At 36.5% G+C, this 22999-nt stretch overlaps 1 protein-coding gene across 1 annotated transcript; it reads left to right on the top strand.

Moving 5' to 3' along the window:
- The first annotated feature begins 3323 nt into the window (after window positions 1-3323).
- On the top strand, window positions 3324-5318 carry LOC144422187 (uncharacterized). The gene is made up of 2 exons (XM_078112084.1): window positions 3324-4621; window positions 5155-5318. Exons 1-2 carry the CDS (start codon window positions 3554-3556, stop codon window positions 5161-5163), a joined length of 1077 nt encoding a protein of 358 aa, XP_077968210.1. The 5' UTR covers window positions 3324-3553; the 3' UTR covers window positions 5164-5318.
- Window positions 5319-22999: the final 17681 nt, after the last annotated feature.

Raw genomic sequence — 22999 nt, 5'->3', positions numbered from 1 at the left:
ACCCGTAGGCTACTTGTTTTAGACATCAGCCGATTGTAGCAGTAGGCTAACGTATACCTATATTTTCTGAAATTAAACCTTATGTCAATGATTTGGGTTCAAAAGAAGACGCGTTTTTAAAATTTTGAATCCCACCTCTGGTCATTGTCTTTGGTGAAAATCCACAGCAGAGGTTGAGGTCGAACAAAGTAGCAGGGTAACTAAATCATTCAAGAGGGGAGATTTGGCTGTTGAAGCGCTATTCCTGATATATGAACCGAAGTGTTTGAAGAAGTAATTCTGGATCTCACTGCAGGTAACGTTACGTTAGCGTGGAACGTCAAAAATCCAAGCCTTTTCCTCTTTGTTATGTCAATCCGATCATACTTTTTCGTCCTGATTTTTCAAATATCATCTTGCTTGAACTTGCCTGTTATGATGTTCATGTTCGTCGTTTTTCCTGGACAGCTCACGGCTTTACTTTGTGCCTGGGACTCCTGAACCCCGAGGCAGTGTTTCCGAGATCCGAGTGATTAAAAAAGTCAGATCAAGACACAAAAAAGCCAGAGAAAGTCACCTGTTTTATTGGGTACAAATTCCCCATGACTGTATGATTTGAAATCCTTGGCACAATTGATAAGCTAACATATATATGGAAAAGTTTTAAAAAAAACGAATAAGAAGAAAAATTAATTAACTATTTAAATAATTAAATATTACTATATATATATATAATACAGGGTGTCGCGTTACAGCTTTAATAGACTATGTAATAGAAAGAGAGAGAGAGTTTTGTTGTTTGTCAACCAGAAAACAAGCATTAGTACAATCAAAAATATACAAAATACACAAAGTTATTCGGTATGCATTGGGGGGCGGGCGCGATACGACCGTACGGTCAACAGAGTCAGCTGCTTCCATAATCATTATCATGTATATGTATAAGATTCACAGTTTCTTAATGCAGTTTATATACCTTTACAGGTTTATACCTAAACTTGATAAAAGTGGTATAAACAAAAAGATTTTAACATTAGCTCTAAGGGGAATGTCATCACCAGTAGGGCAGAAAGTTGCATTTTTTGTGATCTTCTTGTTATCTTTCATTGTAAACGTGGGCAGTTTTATATATAGAGTGATTTTTAGAAGTTTTTCGTTATTTTTATGACAATAAACATGATCAAGAATTTTTATTATCGTACATCAAAAATTTTAATGGGCGTGGTATTCCGCCGGCGTCTCTCCTCCTAGAGACCTAGACCAGGGCTACTCAACTGGCGGTCCGAATCCGGACCTTTCGAGTATTTAATTCGGACCGCACATCATTCTTTATTTTGGATCATTAGCCTCACCTTTGAAGTTTCATTTTATAAAAATGACTTTTAGAGTTTTGAATATATATGAAAAGAACTATAACACCATAATAAACAATCTTGATTAGCTAATAATCATTATCCGAGGAAGTGTACATTCAAAGATGCCAAAATATAATTCTGGAAACACCGGACCCCAAATATTTTTGAAATTTTTCATGCGGACCTTCGGTAAAAATAGTTGAGTAGCCATGACCTAACCCATGACATTTTGCCAAACCGTGATAAAATATGCGCGCCAACTGAGGTGGTACAACGAACATGGCAGGAAATTGAGTACCGTCTAGATCTAGAATTCTAGATGTACTTCGTGCAAATATTGGTCCCCATATTGAAGTGCATTAAATAAAGTAAAGATATTTTGAATTAAACCTTTAGAAATGTACTAAATGTTGTAATTGAAACTTTATGAAATACTGATTTACATAAAACAACCCTCATTGCGATATTTTGTCATTTCTCCTTGTATTATTATTTTTTTAATATAAAGAGATTTTCATGCTCGATTGTTCGCGTTTGATCATGATTAATCAGAATGTTCGCATGACCTCAACTTCTTTTTTTTAATAAATATAAAAAGGTCTATAGTTCATTTGCGTTTACACACTGACAAATTTTAGATTCCTCTTTATTCATATCCTCCGTTTCCTCTCCTTTCGTGTAATAGAAGCGGAAATATGCATCATTGTAAATATTGAAAACTCGATTCGTGGAACGGACCTCCAAGTAATTGCATTTCGTTATTCGATAGCTTGCCTATTTAGCGAAAATTTAAATAAAACACCGGTAGGAAACAATCGCTGGAATGAAATTTATATAATTTTTATTCTCAAATCCTTCTATATTTATTACAAAGTGTACATATGGATCGTTTTGTTATTATGTTGTTCTTCTTGTTGGTATATTCAATAGAAAATTTCTCATTAAGTACTTGGCCAATTACTTCAAACCATTATTTAAAAATTGCATTTTTTGCTAGAAGGTTATTATCTCAAAAATGTATGTGGGCTTATTGGGATTCGTATTTTGGGCACAGTAATGTTATCAAACCCCCGTGGTGGCACATTGTGGCGGTTTCATACTCTACTGCAAGGGGTCGGCAACCTTTTGTCGCTCGCTGGCCAAAATTAAAGGTTGCAAGTCATTGGATGGCCGCACATATTTCTAGGTTTAAAAACCGAACGAATGGCCGATAAATCACATTTTCAAGGTAAATTTTAAGCAGCACGCGAAGACTGACCGTTTGGATATTTTCTGCGCCATTGAACCATTTGCAATTAGTATCAACTTTTCTGCGCTTTGTTGGTATTTGTCTAATTATAATTAAATTATAGGCTCATAAAACGAGTAATTGTTAATTATATACTTGTTAGGTTATAATATAATTTAGTCTACACGTGTCTCGAAATAAATTCTGTTTCGTAAAGAATATGATAGTCAAAACAGCTGTTTTGTTACTTTAATTCAGTGGAACGTCGCGAGCCGGATTATCATGCTCCGCGGGCCGTAGGTTGCCGACCCCTGTTCTACTGCTTCGCTTTGGCTTTCGTGTCCAAATATTTGAGCATCGTTTTCTTGTTTGTATCATCATTACGGTTCTGATAAAAAAAAAAGACAAATAATTTGAGTCAATAGCTTGCCTCTTCGTGATAAAACAAATTAAACGCCGGTAGGTAGTGAACAATTGCTGGAATGAGCTAAATACAATTTTCATTCTCAAATCCTCCTAGACTCATTGGACACAAAATGTACAATAGTATCGTTTTGTTATTATGTTATTGTTGATCACTTCCTTTATATTGTCAAGAAAAAAAATCGTTTTCACCATTAAGTAATGGGCAATACAGTGAAAAAATCGGTGGAATATAAAATATTACTATATATTTGCGTAATAAAATGCAGTACTGGGCACCCATTATTTGCAAGAAAGGCGCAGAGAAAACATGCCAAATCATGTATATATATACTGTTGATGATGGCTAATAATGCCTTGTCGAGTAACGTCCCTAATAATTGATTGTGCTATCTGTCTTGTGCTAACGTGTCGCAGTTGCGTCACTCGCTAGTATGTTCTGTTGCTGTAGACATCTTATGTTGTGTGTTATGCTGGTGTAATAAAGAAGTGTAAGCGTATTCAGTTGAACCCTTATTCTATAATAGCTTGGGTGTAGAACTTAACATATAACCAAGACATTATTAACATGGTGGCAGCGGTATCTGAAATTCGCTTACCGTCGACTCTTGATCTGCATGATGAAAATTTATCAGAAACATTTAAGAAATGGAAGAGACAGATTGATATTTTCATGCTAGCCAGCGGTTCTACTAGCAAGTCAAAGGAAGAACAGAAGGCAATAATCTTATATTGCGCAGGTGCTCAAATGATTGAAGCTGCCGAACACTTTGTATACAGTGATACAGAGGACGAAAATGACCCTAAAGTTCTACTACAGAAAATGGCTGAACACTGTAATCCTCGGAAGAATGAGGTGATGGAGACTTTTCGCTTTTTCAATATACAGTACAAAGACAATTTTGATACATTTCTCGTTGAACTCCGTAGTAAAGCCGATTCCTGTAATTTCGAAAACAAAGACCGAATGATCAGAGATAAAATCGTATTTTCAGTAAGCGGTAAATTACAAGAAATTCTACTGCGGGAGACTGATCTCAATATGTCAAAAGCCATAAAGATTTGCCAAACATATGAAATGTCAGAAAAGCAAGCGACGGAGATCCGTGCAACTTCAGAAAGCGAGCAACGAATTTTGTCCACTAAAAATAGACAATACCGAAATACGAACAGAGCTTCGAAAAACAAGCGTATTCCAAATGCATACCAAGAATGCAAATTTTGTGGACAAAGACACAACTTTGGGATATCCTTTTGTCCTGCCTACGGAAAAACTTGTCACTCGTGCAATGGTAGAAATCATTTCCGAACGAAGTGTAGAAACGCAAGCTATGTTCGACAAATGAAGAAACATGACCAAAATGAAGAAACGCTTGAAGAAGGTCATCAGCGTGTCCAGAAGATAAATAACGTCAACAGTTCAAGAATTACTGCTCTGATGGAAGTCAACAATTATGAAGTCAGATTTCAAATTGATAGTGCTGCAGATGTCAACACAATATGCGAGAAATATGTGCGGAAAGACCAAATTAGACCAACTACTGACAATCTTGTGATGTGGAATAAAACGAAAATGAAACCACTTGGTGAGACAATTTTAAAGGTAAAAAATCCTCGAAATGATGAAGTCGCAGAGGTAAGATTTAGTGTTGTCAAGAATAATTTCAACTGTCTTTTGGGGTTAATGACAATACAAGAAATGGGTTTGATTACAATAAACAGCGATAAATTTATTGCAAATGTTGTCCTACCGCAAACTTTGGGAAACTTGGGAATAGCGAAATTAAAAGTTGATCCCGATTTTCAACCTAGAGTTTTACCTTGTAGAAAAATCCCAATAGCTCTCCAAGATAGAGTTAAATCAGAATTAGATAACCTGGTGAAAAGGGGAATCTTAATACCGGTGGATGAACCTACCGATTGGGTTAGTCAAATGGCTGTGACTGAGAAACCTAACAAAAAGCTACGAATATGTATTGACCCTCAACCTTTAAATGCCGCGTTGAAACGAGAACACTACAGATTACCTGTTCTTGATGATGTATTGCATAAGCTACGCAATGCAAAAGTGTTTACCAAGTTTGATGTAAAAGAAGCATATTGGCACGTAATATTAGATGAAGAATCGAGTAAGTTAACGACAATGATTACACCTTTTTCTCGTTACAGATGGGCTAGACTCCCATTTGGTTTGAATGTGAGCAGCGAAATATTTCAGAAACGTTTAAATGAAGCATTGTTCAGATTGAAAGGTGTTATAACGATTGCAGATGACATCATAGTAATTGGATGTGGAGACACGAAATCTGAAGCGGAAGCAGATTTGAGAGAGAACACAAGAAATCTCCAAATAAGGTGCCGAACTAAAAACATTAAATTAAATGATACCAAAGCAAGAATTAGGAAAGAAGAAATAACTTTTATGGGCCATAAGATTACAACAAGTGGATAGAGCCAGATCCTGCTAAGACAGAGGCCATAGTGAAAATGTCATCGTTAAAAGATGTCAGTGATGTGAAACAATTTTGTGGCATGATTCAATATTTATCCAGATTTTTGCCTAATCTTGCCAGTGATCTAGAGCCAATTCGAAATCTCACTAGAAAGAATGTTAAATGGCTATGGGACGAAAAGTGTGAGAAAGCTTTTCAATTGGTCAAACGTAAAATATACAGCTTTGCCCTGAAGATCAATTTCTAGCTCTTCTAGAAATAAGAAATACGCCGCGTCAAGATTTGAACAGCAGTCCGTCAAAGATGCTATTTGGTCGATCAACCAGATCGATTATACCTACAATTACGAAACCAAACGAAAATTGTGACTCGAAACGCCTGCGTCGAAAGCACAGCGTGAAGAAGAGTTATGACAAATCTACAAGACCAATGCGAGAACTTAATTTGGGCAAAGCTGTATATTTTCAACATCCAGAACGGAAGGGATGGAATAGAGGAACTATTGTGAAACGAATTGCTACACGATCTTACATTGTCAAATCGAAGAATGGTGTTACATACAGACGAAATCGTGTTCATATCCGTCCTGATGAAAGTTGTAATATCGAAAAATATGAACCAAATATTCCATTCTTGTCTGACTATAAGCCGAACAACCTTCCGGTTGCCAATGACAATTCTCGACCTCTGATTTCGAATGATGTTCCAACCAGACCTCGTCGAAATCGTAAACCTCCTATTTGGATGAAAGACTATGTGACTCAGTAGTGACTATAACTTGATTTTGAGTGTTAAATATTATTGCTCATTTATGTGTCTTAATTGTAGTGGTCATGAATTGCGTAATAGTTAAAGGTGAATATTTCCTATTCTGAATTTGAACATAATTTATGAAATTTATCTTAAACGAAGAGGGATGTTGATGATGGCTAATAATGCCTTGTCGAGTAACGTCCCTAATAATTGATTGTGCTATCTGTCTTGTGCTAACGTGTCGCAGTTGCGTCACTCGCTAGTATGTTCTGTTGCTGTAGACATCTTATGTTGTGTGTTATGCTGGTGTAATAAAGAAGTGTAAGCGTATTCAGTTGAACCCTTATTCTATAATAGCTTGGGTGTAGAACTTAACATATAACCAAGACATTATTAACATATACAAACACAATTGTCTCTAGTGAGAATTTCGCTGGTGTTACGTTTGCAGCTAAGGCCAATAAAAAAACAGGAGCAAAGAAGTGACTGGAGGCATCTGGCGCCCATTAACAGCCTTAACCTAAAAAAATGCGTGCCGCGATATAAAAAGTTTGGGAACCACTGTTGTAAAGAAACTTTTATGCTCGATTGTTCGCGTTTGATCATGATTAATCAGAATGTTGGCATGATCTCAACTTCTTACTTTAATAAATATAAAGGAGTGTATACTTCATTTGCGTTTACACACCGACAAATTTTAGATTCCTCCTTAATCATATCCTCCGTTTCTTCTCCTTTCATGTAATAGAAGCGGAAACATGCATCATTATAAATATTGTGAACTCGATTCGTGGAACGAACCTCCAAGTAATTGCATTTCGTTATTCGATAGTTTGCCTATTACGCGAAAATGCAAATGAAACATCGGTAGCAAACAATCGCCGGAATAAAATTTATATAATTTTTATTCTTAAATTCTTCCAGGTTCATTGACCCCGAAATGTACATATGGATCGTGTTGTTACTATGTTGTTCTTCTTATTGGTGTTTTTTTGTTATAAAAAAATCGCCTTTCCCATTAAGTACTGGACCAATTACATCGAAATAAACATTGGTTAAAAATTGCATTTTTTTGCTGGAAGGTTCTTACTTTTATTTATCTCAAAAATTTATGTGGCCTTATTAGAATTCGTATTTTGGATTAACTAACCATTGTGGCGGCACCTTGTGGCGCTTTCATTGACCAGTGGCTCCCAAACTGTAGGTCTCTACCCAGGGTGGGGTCGCTTGAAGATTTTCCGGGGTCGACTAATTTATGTTAAACATGCGAACAAAAGTGACTAGTGACATGCGCACACCATTTAAATGTTGAAAAGGGAAATTTGTGCTGGTCGGCTTGTATCAGCAAATTAGGGTTACAATTTCAGGAAAGACAAAATCCATGACAAAATTTTAATGACCCACATTGACCGATTTTGCAATCATAAAATTTATACTGTACAGTATGAAGGTATAAATTCACGATGTATCCAAAGGTCAAGCTGTGGTCGTTTTCTTGTGAGAATAGAATACATACGGAACCAAACGAAAAGATCAAAATTGTTGCTTAATCTTCAGTTCTAGTGACTAAACCCTAGCACGGAATAAAAATACAAGTAAAGTTAGTGCAACCAAAATATTGATCACAAAATGCTGGCAATTCAGGTCATACAATTATCTGAATGCGACACAATCCGTGTTGCACAAAAATGCTAGAATGTGACATATCTCTGAAAAATAGGATTTCGCGGATGCGCAATATCTGAAAACTGGAGAATTTATAGCAATGATTCACTGTATTCGAAAATCCTTGACATTTAAGGAGTTTTCAACATTTCTCCCTGGCGTAAATTTGATCACTAAAATCCCGGACATTTGAGGAAAAAATATGAAGTATGGCTCCCTACAGTAAATGAAATTGAGTGACAGTGTTACGAGCAGTGATCACCAATCATATTTTCCTTTTTGTAGCTTTATTTTTTTACTTTTTATTTTATTTTTATTTTTTATTTAAATAATAGGCCTCAACCCATCGATACTTACCACTTTTCATACTTACGTTTTTTCAGGGGAGGCTGTCAGATGGTATTTCTTTTTATGTAAAACAAAATGAAGGATTAAACGGATGTGGTGGAAGCGGAACTGGCCTCAATAAAACCTTCGAATGAAATTAGTCCCTATCTTTTCATTCATGAGTAACTGCAGGCTAAACCAATGGTGCCACCCGATGATACGCCAACAGGATTTTTTGCTAGGTTGCGAGGAATTATGTTGGTTTGTTATTGTGTGTAGCAGTGTAGCAGCTTGATTATCGAATATATAAAACAAAGTTTCTTTATTTGGCAATTGGCCATTGCCTAGGTGTTTGACAGGTAAGGTATTGATGGCCAGACGTTGTCTTGGCCAAGTAATCACACCACATGTTTCGATCAGTTGCGAAAGCGCTTCGTTAATACGCGCACGTGTCCAAAATCTACGAGTAGGCTACGTGTATCTGTCCACACCGCCTTACATAAAAGTGAACATTTTCGTATAGCAATATTATTGGTTTCATAATAATTTCGAAGCGTTCCAGGCAGTCGAACACAAAACCGCAAGAAATTCTAGCCCAATAAAAGGCACTTAATAGGATGTGATCCCGTACTTATCGACTTTTCTTCTGCCCTGGGATAAATAGGGAATTCCTACCTCTCATGACATGCGTCTATTTGTCAGTTTTTTGTATAATTGGAATTTAGAGTCTGAATATATAATAATCACGTAATTTTTTGGGGGATTAGAAAAATGCATGAAAAACTTAATTTTTGGCATCACTGGCTCGTAAATAAGAGAGCTGATAATATCGTTGAGCTTCGCCTACTCACGTCGGTTAACGAATTTCCGACATTAAACGTAGCATGCCTGGTAAAGGGTTAGTAAAGCAATGACATGGGTCTCTTTGGGATTTTATATGGAGTGGTAGAATACAAAATTGGAATATGCTGATTTAGAGCCATTAGTCAATATAATAAGCCACACAAATATCTTTCCCCAATGAAAATTGTATTATCGGTTGCTATCATGATGATATCCACTTCAGCATGATGAAGGATTCAAAAGTACGAATAGCAGAAGCAGAATGTACATTCGACACAATGCAGTCAAGCTGACATCTATATGAAAAAGTTGGAAAAAAAAATAAGAAGGAACATTAAGCGGACAGGACAGCAATATTTAACAATTCAATATATATATAAAATTCAAGGTATCGCGTTACAGCTTTAGTAGACTAGATGTAATAGAAATAGAAAGATTTTGTTGTTTGTCAACCGGAAAACAAGCATTAGTTCAAGGAAAAAAATATACAAAACACACAAGTTATTCGGTATGAACTGGGAGACGCAATACGACCGTATACGGTCATCAGAGTCAGCTTCTCCCATATTCATGTATAAGATTCACATTTACTAAATGCAGTTTATATACCAATACTTGTTTATATCTAAACTTGGGATATGGACTACCCTAAAAAATTCGACTCACACTTCACAAAATGTTATGCTATTTTGTGAGTGTTTTGGAGTGTTGGCGATTATAAACTGCTTACATGTTTAAAACCATTATTTTCATTAAAATTATCAAACTACGTGCCGCTTACATAGGTAATTCCGTACTTATACCTAATTTGAACACTGTCTATCAACGGATAGGATACGATTAACAAATTTAGTCCGGGGGAGAAGTAAGCCGATGATACAGCCTAACCATATAGCGAACCACGGCCTCTCGTCCGGTTACCAATACCATCCATGTCGGGTTTGGGATTAGTTAGTTATTTGTATTCGAAAGCATGGACTTGATGGTGGAGGAAGCCGTAACCGACCAGCTATTACGTGATCCATCCTACGGCGACGAGGAGTTCAGCATTCTTCTCGCACATAACCACCCCCGCATGGGTTTCGAACCAAGTAATCAGAGGTGCGGTGGCGAGCGTATTCCTAACGCTTAGCACGATGAACCACACCGCCGCGCCACTGCGTTTGCGCAACTAAATTTTGATTACTGCAACTAAACTAAAGCTTCCTGGAAGACATAATGACAATTAAGTTATTTAATCATACAACTATGTTTTGGAAACACAAATAAAAACTGACAAACAATACGCAAAACTATGAAACCGAGGAAATATTTGCAACCCTGCTTGCATATCTGTCTGAGCGGCTGCATAACTTGAAATTGAAACGTCATAGTTGACTCATTTCTGATTGGATATTGTTAAAGAAATCGATGCTCAGGTAAATCCAAATGGTAGGTAGCTAAGCAATAGTATATTGTTGCCCTCCTCTGGACTTCTTTCTTTGGGGTTACGTAAGTCGTAAAGGATATTGTGTGTCGAACAAAAGCAAGGTTCATGACTAACCAAAAACAAAAAATTTCCATTGTCATAACAACCATTAATGATGCTATGCTACAACAAACATGGCAGGGAATTGAATGCCGTCTAGTCGTGCTTCGTTCAAATAATGGTGCCCATATGGAAGTGCATTAAATAGAGTAATGATATTTTTCATTGAACGTTTGGAAGTGTATTAAATGTATCAATAGAAACTCTATGAATTACTGATTCACACAAAACAACCCCTCATTGCGATATCTCTTCATTACACTTTGTACCAATTTTATAAATTGTAAAGAGACTTTTATGCTCGATTGTTCACGTTAGATCATGATTAATCAGAATGTTCGCATGACCTCAACTTCTTTCTTTAATAAATATAAAAGGGTCTATAGTTCATTTGCGTTTACACACCGACAAATTTTACATTCCCCTTTATTCATATCCTCCGTTCCCTCTCCTTTCGTGTAATAGGAGCGGAAATATGCATCATTGTAAATATTGAAAACTCGATTCGTGGAACGGACCTCCAAGTAATTGCATTTCGTTATTCGATAGCTTGCCTATTTAGCGAAAATTTAAATAAAAAACACCGGTAGGAAACAATCGCTGGAATGAAATTTATATAATTTTTATTCTCAAATCCTTCTATATTTATTACAAAGTGTACATATGGATCGTTTTGTTATTATGTTGTTCTTCTTGTTGGTATATTCAATGGAAAATTTCTCATTAAGTACTTGGCCAATTACTTCAAACCATTATTTAAAAATTGCATTTTTTGCTGGAAGGTTATTATCTCAAAAATGTATGTGGGCTTATTGGGATTCGTATTTTGGGCACAGTAATGTTATCAAACCCCCGTGGTGGCACATTGTGGCGGTTTCATACTCTACTGCAAGGGGTCGGCAACCTTTTGTCGCTCGCTGGCCAAAATTAAAGGTTGCAAGTCATTGAATGGCCGCACATATTTCTAGGTTTAAAAACCGAACGAATGGCCGATAAATCACATTTTCAAGGTAAATTTTAAGCAGCACGCGAAGACTGACCGTTTGGATATTTTCTGCGCCATTGAACCATTTGCAATTAGTATCAACTTTTCTGCGCTTTGTTGGTATTTGTCTAATTATAATTAAATTATAGGCACATGAAACGAGTAATTGTTAATTATATACTTGTTAGGTTATAATATAATTTAGTCTACACGTGTCTCGAAATAAATTCTGTTTCGTAAAGAATATGATAGTCAAAACAGCTGTTTTGTTACTTTAATTCAGTGGAACGTCGCGAGCCGGATTATCATGCTCCGCGGGCCGTAGGTTGCCGACCCCTGTTCTACTGCTTCGCTTTGGCTTTCGTGTCCAAATATTTGAGCATCGTTTTCTTGTTTGTATCATCATTACGGTTCTGATAAAAAAAAAGACAAATAATTTGAGTCAATAGCTTGCCTCTTCGTGATAAAACAAATTAAACGCCGGTAGGTAGTGAACAATTGCTGGAATGAGCTAAATACAATTTTCATTCTCAAATCCTCCTAGACTCATTGGACACAAAATGTACAATAGTATCGTTTTGTTATTATGTTATTGTTGATCACTTCCTTTATATTGTCAAGAAAAAAAATCGTTTTCACCATTAAGTAATGGGCAATACAGTGAAAAAATCGGTGGAATATAAAATATTACTATATATTTGCGTAATAAAATGCAGTACTGGGCACCCATTATTTGCAAGAAAGGCGCAGAGAAAACATCTCACATGAAAAGACAAGTACATGCCAAATCATGTATATATATACAAACACAATTGTCTCTAGTGAGAATTTCGCTGGTGTTACGTTTGCAGCTAAGGCCAATAAAAAAACAGGAGCAAAGAAGTGACTGGAAGCATCTGGCGCCCATTAACAGCCTTAACCTAAAAAAATGCGTGCGCGATATAAAAAGTTTGGGAACCACTGTTGTAAAGAAACTTTTATGCTCGATTGTTCGCGTTTGATCATGATTAATCAGAATGTTGGCATGATCTCAACTTCTTACTTTAATAAATATAAAGGAGTGTATACTTCATTTGCGTTTACACACCGACAAATTTTAGATTCCTCCTTAATCATATCCTCCGTTTCTTCTCCTTTCATGTAATAGAAGCGGAAACATGCATCATTGTAAATATTGTGAACTCGATTCGTGGAACGAACCTCCAAGTAATTGCATTTCGTTATTCGATAGTTTGCCTATTACGCGAAAATGCAAATGAAACATCGGTAGCAAACAATCGCCGGAATAAAATTTATATAATTTTTATTCTTAAATTCTTCCAGGTTCATTGACCCCGAAATGTACATATGGATCGTGTTGTTACTATGTTGTCTTTCTTATTGGTGTTTTTTTGTTATAAAAAAATCGCCTTTCCCATTAAGTACTGGACCAATTACATCGAAATAAACATTGGTTAAAAATTGCATTTTTTTGCTGGAAGGTTCTTACTTTTATTTATCTCAAAAATGTATGTGGCCTTATTAGAATTCGTATTTTGGATTAACTAACCATTGTGGCGGCACCTTGTGGCGCTTTCATTGACCAGTGGCTCCCAAACTGTAGGTCTCTACCCAGGGTGGGGTCGCTTGAAGATTTTCCGGGGTCGACTAATTTATGTTAAACATGCGAACAAAAGTGACTAGTGACATGCGCACACCATTTAAATGTTGAAAAGGGAAATTTGTGCTGGTCGGCTTGTATCAGGAAATTAGGGTTACAATTTCTGGAAAGACAAAATCCATGACAAAATTTTAATGAGCCACATTCACCGATTTTGCAATCATAAAATTTATACTGTACAGTATGAAGGTATAAATTCACGATGTATCCAAAGGTCAAGCTGTGGTCGCTTTCTTGTGAGAATAGAATACATACGGAACCAAACGAAAAGATCAAAATTGTTGCTTAATCTTCAGCTCTAGTGACTAAACCCTAGCACGGAATAAAGTTCAGGTAAAGTTAGTGCAACCAAAATATTGATCACAAAATGCTGGCAATTCAGGTCATACGTGACATCACAATTATCTGAATGCGACATAATCCGTGTTGCACAAAAATGCTAGAATGTGACATATCTCTAAAAAATAGGATTTCGCGGATGCGCAATATCTGAAAACTGGAGAATTTATAGCAATGATTCACTGTAATCGAAAATCCTTGACATTTAAGGAATTTTTAACATTTCTCCCTGGCGTAAATTTGATCACTTAAATCCCGGGCATGTCAGGAAAAAATATGAAGTATGGCTCCCTACAGTAAATGCAATTGAGTGACAGTGTTACGAGCGCCAATCATATTTACCTTTTTGTAGCTACTTTTTTTTACTTTTTATTTTATTTTTATTTTTTATTTAAATAATAGGCCTCAACCCACCGATACTTACCACTTTTCATACTTACATTTTTTTCAGGGGAGGCTGGCAGATGGTATTTCTTTTTCTGTAAAACAAAATGAAGGATTAAACGGATGTGGTGGAAGCGGAACTGGCCTCAATAAAACCTTCGAATGAAATTAGTCCCTATCTTTTCATTCATGAGTAACTGCAGGCTAAACCAATGGTGCCACCCGATGATACGCAATCAGGATTTTTTGCTAGGTTGGTTTGTTATTGTGTGTAGCAGTGTAGCAGCTTGATTATCGAATATACAAAACAAAGTTTCTTTATTTGGCAATTGGCCATTGCCATTGCGTTCCAGGCAGTCGAACACAAAACCGCAAGAAATTCTAGCCCAATAAAAGGCACTTAATAGGATGTGATCCCGTACCTATCGACTTTTCTTCTGCCCTGGGATAAATAGGGAATTCCTACCTCTCATGACATGCATCTATTTGTCAGTTTTTTGTATAATTGGAATTTAGAGTCTGAATATATATATAATAATCACGTACTTTTTTTGGGGATTAGAAAAATGCATGAAGAACTTAATTTTTGGCATCACTGGCTCGCAAATAAGAGAGCTGATGATATCGTTGAGCTTCGCCTACTCACGTCGGTTAACAAATTTCCGACAGTAAACGTAGCATGCCTGGTAAAGGGTTAGTAAAGAAATGACATGGGTCTCTTTGGGATTTTATATGGAGTGGTAGAATACAAAATTGGAATATGCTGAATTAGAGCCATTAGTTAATATAATAAGCCACACAAATATCTTTCCCCAATGAAAATTGTATTATCGGTTGCTATCATGATGATATCCACTTCAGCATGAAGAAGGATTCAAAAGTACGAATGGCAGAAGCAGAATGTACATCCGACACAATGCAGTCAAGCTGACATCTATATGGAAAAGTTGAAAAAAAATAAGAAGGAATATTAGGCGGACGGGACAGCAATATTTAACAATTCAATATATAAAATACAAGGTATCGCGTTACAGCTTCAGTAGACTATATGTAATAGAAATAGAGAGATTTGTTGTTTGTCAACCGGAAAACAAGCATTAGTTCAATGAAAAAAATATACACAACACACAAGTTATTCGGTATGAACTGGGGGACGCAATACGACCGTATACGGTCATCAGAGTCAGCTTCTCCCGTATTCATGTATAAGATTCACATTTACTGAATGCAGTTTATATACCAATACTTGTTTATATCTAAACTTGGGATATGGGCTACCTTGAAACATTCTACTGATACTTCACTATTGCAAAAATGTTATGCTTATTTTGTGAATGTTAAGAAGTGTTGGCGATTATAAACTGCTTGCATGTTTAAAACCATTATTTTTATTAAAATTATCAAACTACGTGCCGCTTGCATAGGTAATTCCGTACTAATATCTAATTTGAACAGTGTCTATCAAAGGATAGGATACGATCAACATATATGCAGTCCGGGGGAGAAAAAAGCCGATGATATAGCCTAACCATATGGCGAACCACGGCTTCTCGTCCGGTTACCAATACCATCCATGTCGGGTATGGGATTAGTTAGTTATTTGTATTCGGAAGCATGGACTTGATGGTGGAGAAAGCCGTAACCGACCAGCAATTACGTGAACCATCCTACGGCGACGAGGAGTTCATCATTCCTCTCGCACATAACCACCCCCGCATGGGTTTCGAACCAAGTAATCAGAGTGGCGAGCGTATTCCTAACGCTTAGCACGATGAACCAAACCGCCGCGCCACTGCGTTTTCGCAAATAAATTTTGATTACTGCAACTAAACTAAACCTTCCTGGAAGACATAATGACAACTAAGTTATTTAATCATACAACTATTTGTTGGAAACACAAATAAAAACTGACAAATACTACGCAAAACTATGAAAACGAGGCAATATTTGCAACCCTGCTTGCATATCTGTCTGAGCGGCTGCATAACTTGAAATTGAAACGTCATAGTTGACTCATTTCTGATTGGATATTGTTAAAGAAATCGATGCTCAGGTAAATCCAAATGGTAGGTAGCTAAGCAATAGTATATTGTTGCCCTCCTCTGGACTGCTTTCTTTGGGGTTACGTAAGTCGTAAAGGATATTGTGTGTCGAACAAAAGCAAGGTCCATGACTAACCAAAAACAAAGAATTTCCATTGTCATAACAACCATTAATGATGCTATGCTTCAACGAACATGGCAGGGAATTGAATACCGTCTAGGTGTGCTTCGTTCAACTAATGGTGCCCATATGGAAGTGCATTAAATAGAGTAATGATATTTTTCATTGCACGTTTGGAAGTGTATTAATTGTATCAATAGAAACCTTATGAATTACTGATTCACACAAAACAACCCCTCATTGCGATATCTCTTCATTTCACTTTGTACCAATTTTTTAAATTGTAAAGAGACTTTTATGCTCGATTGTTCATGTTAGATCATGATTAATCAGAACGTTCGCATGACCTCAACTTCTTACTTTAATAAATACAAAAGAGTCTATAGTTCATTTGCGTTTACACACCGACAAATTTTAAATTCCTCCTTAATCATATCCTTCGTTCACTCTCCTTTCGTATAATAGGAGCGGAAATATGCATCATTGTAAATATTGAAAAAGCGCCAATATAAAGGAAGTGATCAAGAATAACATAATAACAAAGCGATCCTGATGTACATTTTGTGTTCAATGAGTCTAGGAGGAGTTGAGAATGAAAATTGTATTTAGCTCATTCCAGCAATTGTTCACTACCGGCGTCTAATTTGTTTTATCACTAAGAGGCGAGCTATCGACTCATATTATTTGTCTTTTTTTTATCAGAACCAGAATGATGATACAAACAAGAAAACGATGCTCAAATATTTGGACACGAAAGCTAAAGAGAAGCAGTAGAAAAGGGGTCGGCAACCTACGGCCCGCGGAGCATAATAATCCGGCCCGCGACGCTTCACTGAATTAAAGTAACAAAACAGCTGTTTTGATTATCATATTCTTTACGTAACAGAATTTATTTTGAGACACGTGTAAACTAAATTATATTATAACCTAACAAGTATATAATTAACAATTACTCGTTTCATGAGCCCGTAATTTAATTATAATTAGACAAATAGCAACAAAGCGCAGAATAGTTGATACTAATTGCAAATGGTTTAATGGCGCAGAAAATATCCAAATGGTCAGTTTTCACGTTTTGCTTAAAATTTATCTTGAAAATGTGATTCATCGGCCATCCGTTCGGTTTTTAACTTAAAAAATATGTGCGCCATCCAATGACTTGCAACCTTTAATTTTGGCCAGCGAGCGACAAAAGGTTGCCGACCCCTTGCAGTAGAGCAGGGGTTCTCAACCTTTTTTCTGTTAAGTACCCCTCGAGTCACGAAACAATCAATGCGGACCCCCGGTAATCAGACACCGAACAAAATTGTGATATATTGACTAACAATTTATTGCAACACCAATTCATTGACCATATCTTAGGCTTACCATATTTGAAGAAGCAAAATTCCGGACAGTGCATGAGTATTTTCGGCGCTCCCGAGGTATGTGCACCAAGATGGCGCACAACCTATACTATGTTCAGGTTGTGCGCCATCTTGGTGCACATACTTCCGGAGCTCCATATTTTCATGAGACCATATATATGCGCTACCGAAATTCTAAGGCTGCAAACGCTGTACGATACTCATTCCAACGCGCCAGGCGGGCACTCTTTAAATATAGCTCTAAATCAGGGGTCGGCAAACTGCGGCCCGCGGGCCGAATGCGACCGGCGAGCTAATTTATTGCGGCCCTCGATAGACCCGACATTTAATACATATAACAAAAATTGATCCTCAATTTATTATTGTCCACACACAGATTTATGTGATAACAAGTGCTGCTGTACGACGCTTGTTTTGTAATGAGTATCGTCAGTTCTATGCCGTTCGAGTTAATTTTGATATTAAAATTGTCTTGGAAACGGAGGGAAGTTCGCGACGATTCCAAAGTGCTTGGACGCAAATATATTTTTCTTTCTCGCGCATTCCAAAACCAGCTTCATATGTCCGGTCAGCATCGCAAATATTCAAGGTATTCAATGTTAAACTCGTTACGAAACGTCTCATCGAAAATTCGACCCCGATACCCGAGACTAAGCCACAGCTCATTTGTGCGACAGTGCAAAACGTGTAATCTGCACGTTCGGAAGCTCATATTGCTGTCAGCAGCTTAATCTAAAATGCATTACACTTACAATAAATTTTATACTAGTCATTTGGACGACGTACCGCGGGCAAGTTGCCATAAAAACATCATCTTTCACATTGATAATAGCTAAATAAAAACAATGTATTGTTAGATAAGATATTGAAAAAACGCCACATACACATCTCATTGTGGCGGGCTTTTAACACAGCAATAGAAGGTGCGAATGCGCCATACTTGGAAGTTTAATGTAATGATTGTTCGAAAGCGGAATTATTGCGGCCAGCGCGCTACCGGAAATGTGTATATTTGGCCCGCAAGTACATAAAGTTTGCCGACCACTGCTCTAAATGAATCTCAAGTTCAGAGTGGAAAATAATATTGAGAATTAGGTTGTGCCAAAAAGTAAGCCCAGTGATTACAGCTTAAAACAAATTACATACACGCTTGTAAGTCAAGTCACTGCAAATTTACTCTTTTGACCATGCATATTTTTCTGGAGATTTAATTCTCTTCAATAGGCCATTTACAGTTGTCTCCTGTAAATGCCACACATTTTTTCAAAAGCATCATTTTTTCTAAGGTGTCTTTTACATAAGTGGAAATTGTGTCGGCAGTCTTGTTTGCCTTGTTTGTAAACTCATCAATTTTGATTGCAAGCCACCTTTCCTCCAGTCAAAACATTGAATAATTGTAGTAATTTCAGTTCATTGTGATTGCTGCCATCTGTTGCAACGCCAAAGTACGCGATATCGTTTTCTTCACAAAACTTTTCAGAACAGCATCAATAGAATATTGCGCAAGTACGCTAGTAACAACTTTTTCTGTCTTTGTGCGGTCACTACTAAACTTCTTCGCTACATTAGAATCAAGGAAAATATTTTCAAGTAAAACAGATGTACAGTCCATGGATACATCTGATTACATCATAATTCCACACAACCTCGTAGTATTAGCAGTGTGCACGGTACGATTGCAGATGCAGTAAAATTCCGGACATTAGAGCATTTTTTTAAATTCTTTCCGGACGCAAAATTTAACCCTAAATTCCGGACATGTCCGGAATTTTCCGGACGGTATGGCAACCCTACCATATCTAACTAAATTAAATCGTATTATTGCCCTTATCGTCTGTCTAACTAATGAAATCTCAAAATCTCTCTCAAGTTTCAATAAGCGTAATCACTTTTCCAATGCTCGCAGCACGATGTCTTTAGAGATTTCACAGTTTGTACGCAAAGCCTTGAATTCTACATTGTTGCGTCACAATCACAACAACGCAAGATCAGGAAAAATCTATGTTTCAATTGGCGTCTAGTTTCAATGGGCATGCATTTTCCTTTAGTAGTATTAAAGGATATTAACAAAACAGCAACATACAAAAGCTCGACTGTCATCCAAGTACCCCTGGGAATCTTCTCGTGAACCCCTGGGGGTTCGCGAACCCCAGGTTGAGAACCCCTGCAGTAGAGTATGAAACCGCCACAAGGTGTCACCACAGGGGTTTGATAACGTTATTGTGCCCAAAATACGAATCCCAATAAGCCCACACACATTTTTGAGATAATAACCTCCTAGCAAAAAATGCGGTATACGTAATTTGAAAATTTCGTGCGAAACACTGAAGCGTGAAATAGCTTCTTTTGGAGTCTGCTAGACCGGTTTTAGTGGACATGTGATGCGCCGCATTAAACCATTTCTGCGATCGCTGTTTTGATATTTCTAATTCATGTCTTGATTATTTGCGTATGTTTGAGTGCTAATTGAACTGATATTCATGCTTCTGTACCTTTTTGTTTTAAGAGTTTTAACCCTCTTTATGTAATAATTAAATGAATTCGAGTACGTGAATTCAATTTCATCTTGATAAGCATTTTCATTGGTTATATTCCAATGCAGAATCCGTGAAATACAGATTTTATTGGCATACAGTTTGTGACTTTTTTAAGGTACGTCACAACTGAATTGATGCGAGTCTCACTGAATCAGAAATGTCTGGTAATTTTATAAGTAGGACCTGTGGCATTTGGTATCACGTTCTTCAAAGGCACAGTGCAGCTAATTCGGATTCGTCGGCAACAGCTGATGTTTTCTTTGTTGTCGGACGAGCAGGAGTGAGTTTATGTAATATTATTACATTAGTATAGTGGTTCTCAACCTTTTTTCTTTAGTGGCTCATTTTCGTTGCACAAAAAGTCTGTGGCCCACTAACATTTTCATGCGGGGGAGAAACTTCAAGAAAAAGACTTAGAATTCTTTCTGCAAAAATAGACACTTTCAGTTTCCGGGAGGAATGGACAATGTGAAAGAATGAAGCGGAACTATTTAATATTTCCTATATTAAATATGGAAGTAAATTGGAACCTTGTTAACCTATAAACGGAAAGACAGGGATTGTTTTAAATATAAAATGAAGTTCAATATTATATGCATCCCCGTATAAACGAAAACGTGGGCATTTGTGTATTGAAAAATGTCTCAACGGATTTCTACCTTTAACATTTTTTTATCATATATATAAGTACTGAATGTAGGAATTAGATATGTAGTCCGATAGTACTTTTTATACAGATATCGTAACTGGAAACTGAGGCCTTCTTGAAAAAAATAAATGTAATATTTCAGAGATGCTGGAAGCCAGATTGCAGAGGCTGAACTACTCGATCTTGTTACTTGTTACGCTGATTATGCCTGCGACTCGCTACCACAGGTTTTGGGTAAGTCCTATGATTCCACCATCAATTATGAAATTATAGTAATCGATTGTTGGAAATAGTAGCAACATACGATTTTACATACGAAGTCCATCATCAAAACGATGGCCCCTTTGTTAGAAAGTCTGATGAGATCGTTAAACATACACGACTGTGAGCTTGTTGTATAAATAGTTGCTTGAGAAAAACAATTAATCAAGAGAAGCACGATTCAACCCCACACAGTAAATATTCAAATCTTTCAAAGGTCGCGATGAGTGCAGTTTATTACCAGTCTTAATCAATATATATTTATATAAGTAATTTTTTAGAATGTCAAAATGGAGTGGTAACACAAGAAGGAAAGACTCTTTCATGTACCTGCAACGCAGGCTGGGTCGGGCCTGATTGTAAATATCGTAAGAGAAACATTTATTTGAAATACTTTTTTATTATTTTAATTTTGTTATTCAATAAATTCCGTAACAATTACATTATAACACTGAAGACGACTGAATCAGTGCTTTCATATATTAGTATTTATTGCGTGACTGTTGAAAATGCCTGGGTTCAATTTACAGTCTGGATTGAAATCACAAGTTCAACGAGGTTAAATGATGACACGCGACTGACTTAATCCAATATTCCAAAAAATCCTCCCGATACTCATCTCTTAATCTTAGATTTTGGCCTTACCTTATGAATGTTTAATTACTAATTATATGTATTTTTGAACCTTGCGTGTTGCTGCTTGATAATCCGTTCCTCGCGAATTCCCTTCCCCATTGCATTGTGTGTTCAATTTTATTATTTTAAATTTTGCATTCTACTTTATCCTGGTTGGAAAAAATAAACTTGACTAACGACTATGAATTTCTCAATCAGCGCTTTTGGTTGAATACCAATCAAAACGTTCTAATTTTTCTCATTAACATTTTAACAGCTTGCTGAAGTTCATGAAAGAAGCTCCAGACTTGAAGATTTGATTTTCGAATAGTCCATTAGTAGTGTGTTATTTTCTCGTTTCTATGTAATGTGAATCTCATACCCTTTGATAACAGTTCAGTAGATCATGCCTGTAAACTCGGTTCCTATACCAGAATACCACCTCTGAAATCAAATAAAACACTGTACTATGATCGACGGAGCTAGGAGTCTTAGATTTGTATTTAATAGGAAGTTTTTTTTAATGATGCACAGCTTGACTTTTTCCTTACTGTTAGACTCAATCACAGGTGTCGCTGCTTGATAACCAGTATTGGTTTTTCGCCACCTCCTTCACCCTGAAATGCCATTTTACGTTGTTTTACATTTTGTTTGTACAAATAAGTGGCAGATTTCTAGTGAATATTGACAATTGTAAACGCTCTATGTGTCCTTACTTCCATAAACTACTGACAAATTGGGATACAAAGCTATGAATGATGTTTCAGTTCATGGAAAATATTAACTGTAACAATATTTAATACCGTGTTTTACATTAATTGTAATCAGTGGCGTCTCTACGTAACATTACGTCCTTGGCAAAGCTTAAAAATGCGCCCCCCTAGATAATTGTTTAAAAATTTATAAGGACTGTTATTTAAATGAGGTGCTTGTTCCTTATTATTTGAATAAAAATACAATTTTCAATTTGAAATTATTTTATATAAACATTTTACGATTTACTATTTCACCGTTTTTGCGCCCCTGTTAAATTGGCGCCCATGCCACAGGCCATGGTACATATATACGCCACTAGTTGTTATTCTCAGCATTTCAACCGTAAACTGCCGATGTCCTTGTGATAGATATAAATTATTTGTATACATATTCGGAAATATAATAAAACTTCAGAAAGTTTGCTTGTTATTTCCATTTCCACTAAATTGATGGTGCTGGTTTGCCATATGAAGAAACCGTCTCATCTCCTCTTGGATAAATATGAAATTCCTACCTCTCATGACTTCCATCTATTTGCCAGCTTTTTGTGTTAATGGAATTTATTACAGTCTGAATTTATAACAATTCCATGATTTTATGTGATTAGAAAAACCTAATTAAAAGTAAATAAGATTGCTTCAAGCTTGATATTGTTGAGGAGGTATCTCTGATTTTAGCTGATATACCGTATGCTTTGTAGGTTTGAGTGACTCGAAGAAGGTTTCTAGC

This window comes from Styela clava, chromosome 4 (assembly GCF_964204865.1).
Source record: "Styela clava chromosome 4, kaStyClav1.hap1.2, whole genome shotgun sequence".
NCBI lineage: Eukaryota > Metazoa > Chordata > Ascidiacea > Stolidobranchia > Styelidae > Styela > Styela clava.
The sequence above is the reverse complement of the archived record's forward strand: the minus strand, read 5'-3'. Positions and strand labels throughout refer to the sequence as shown.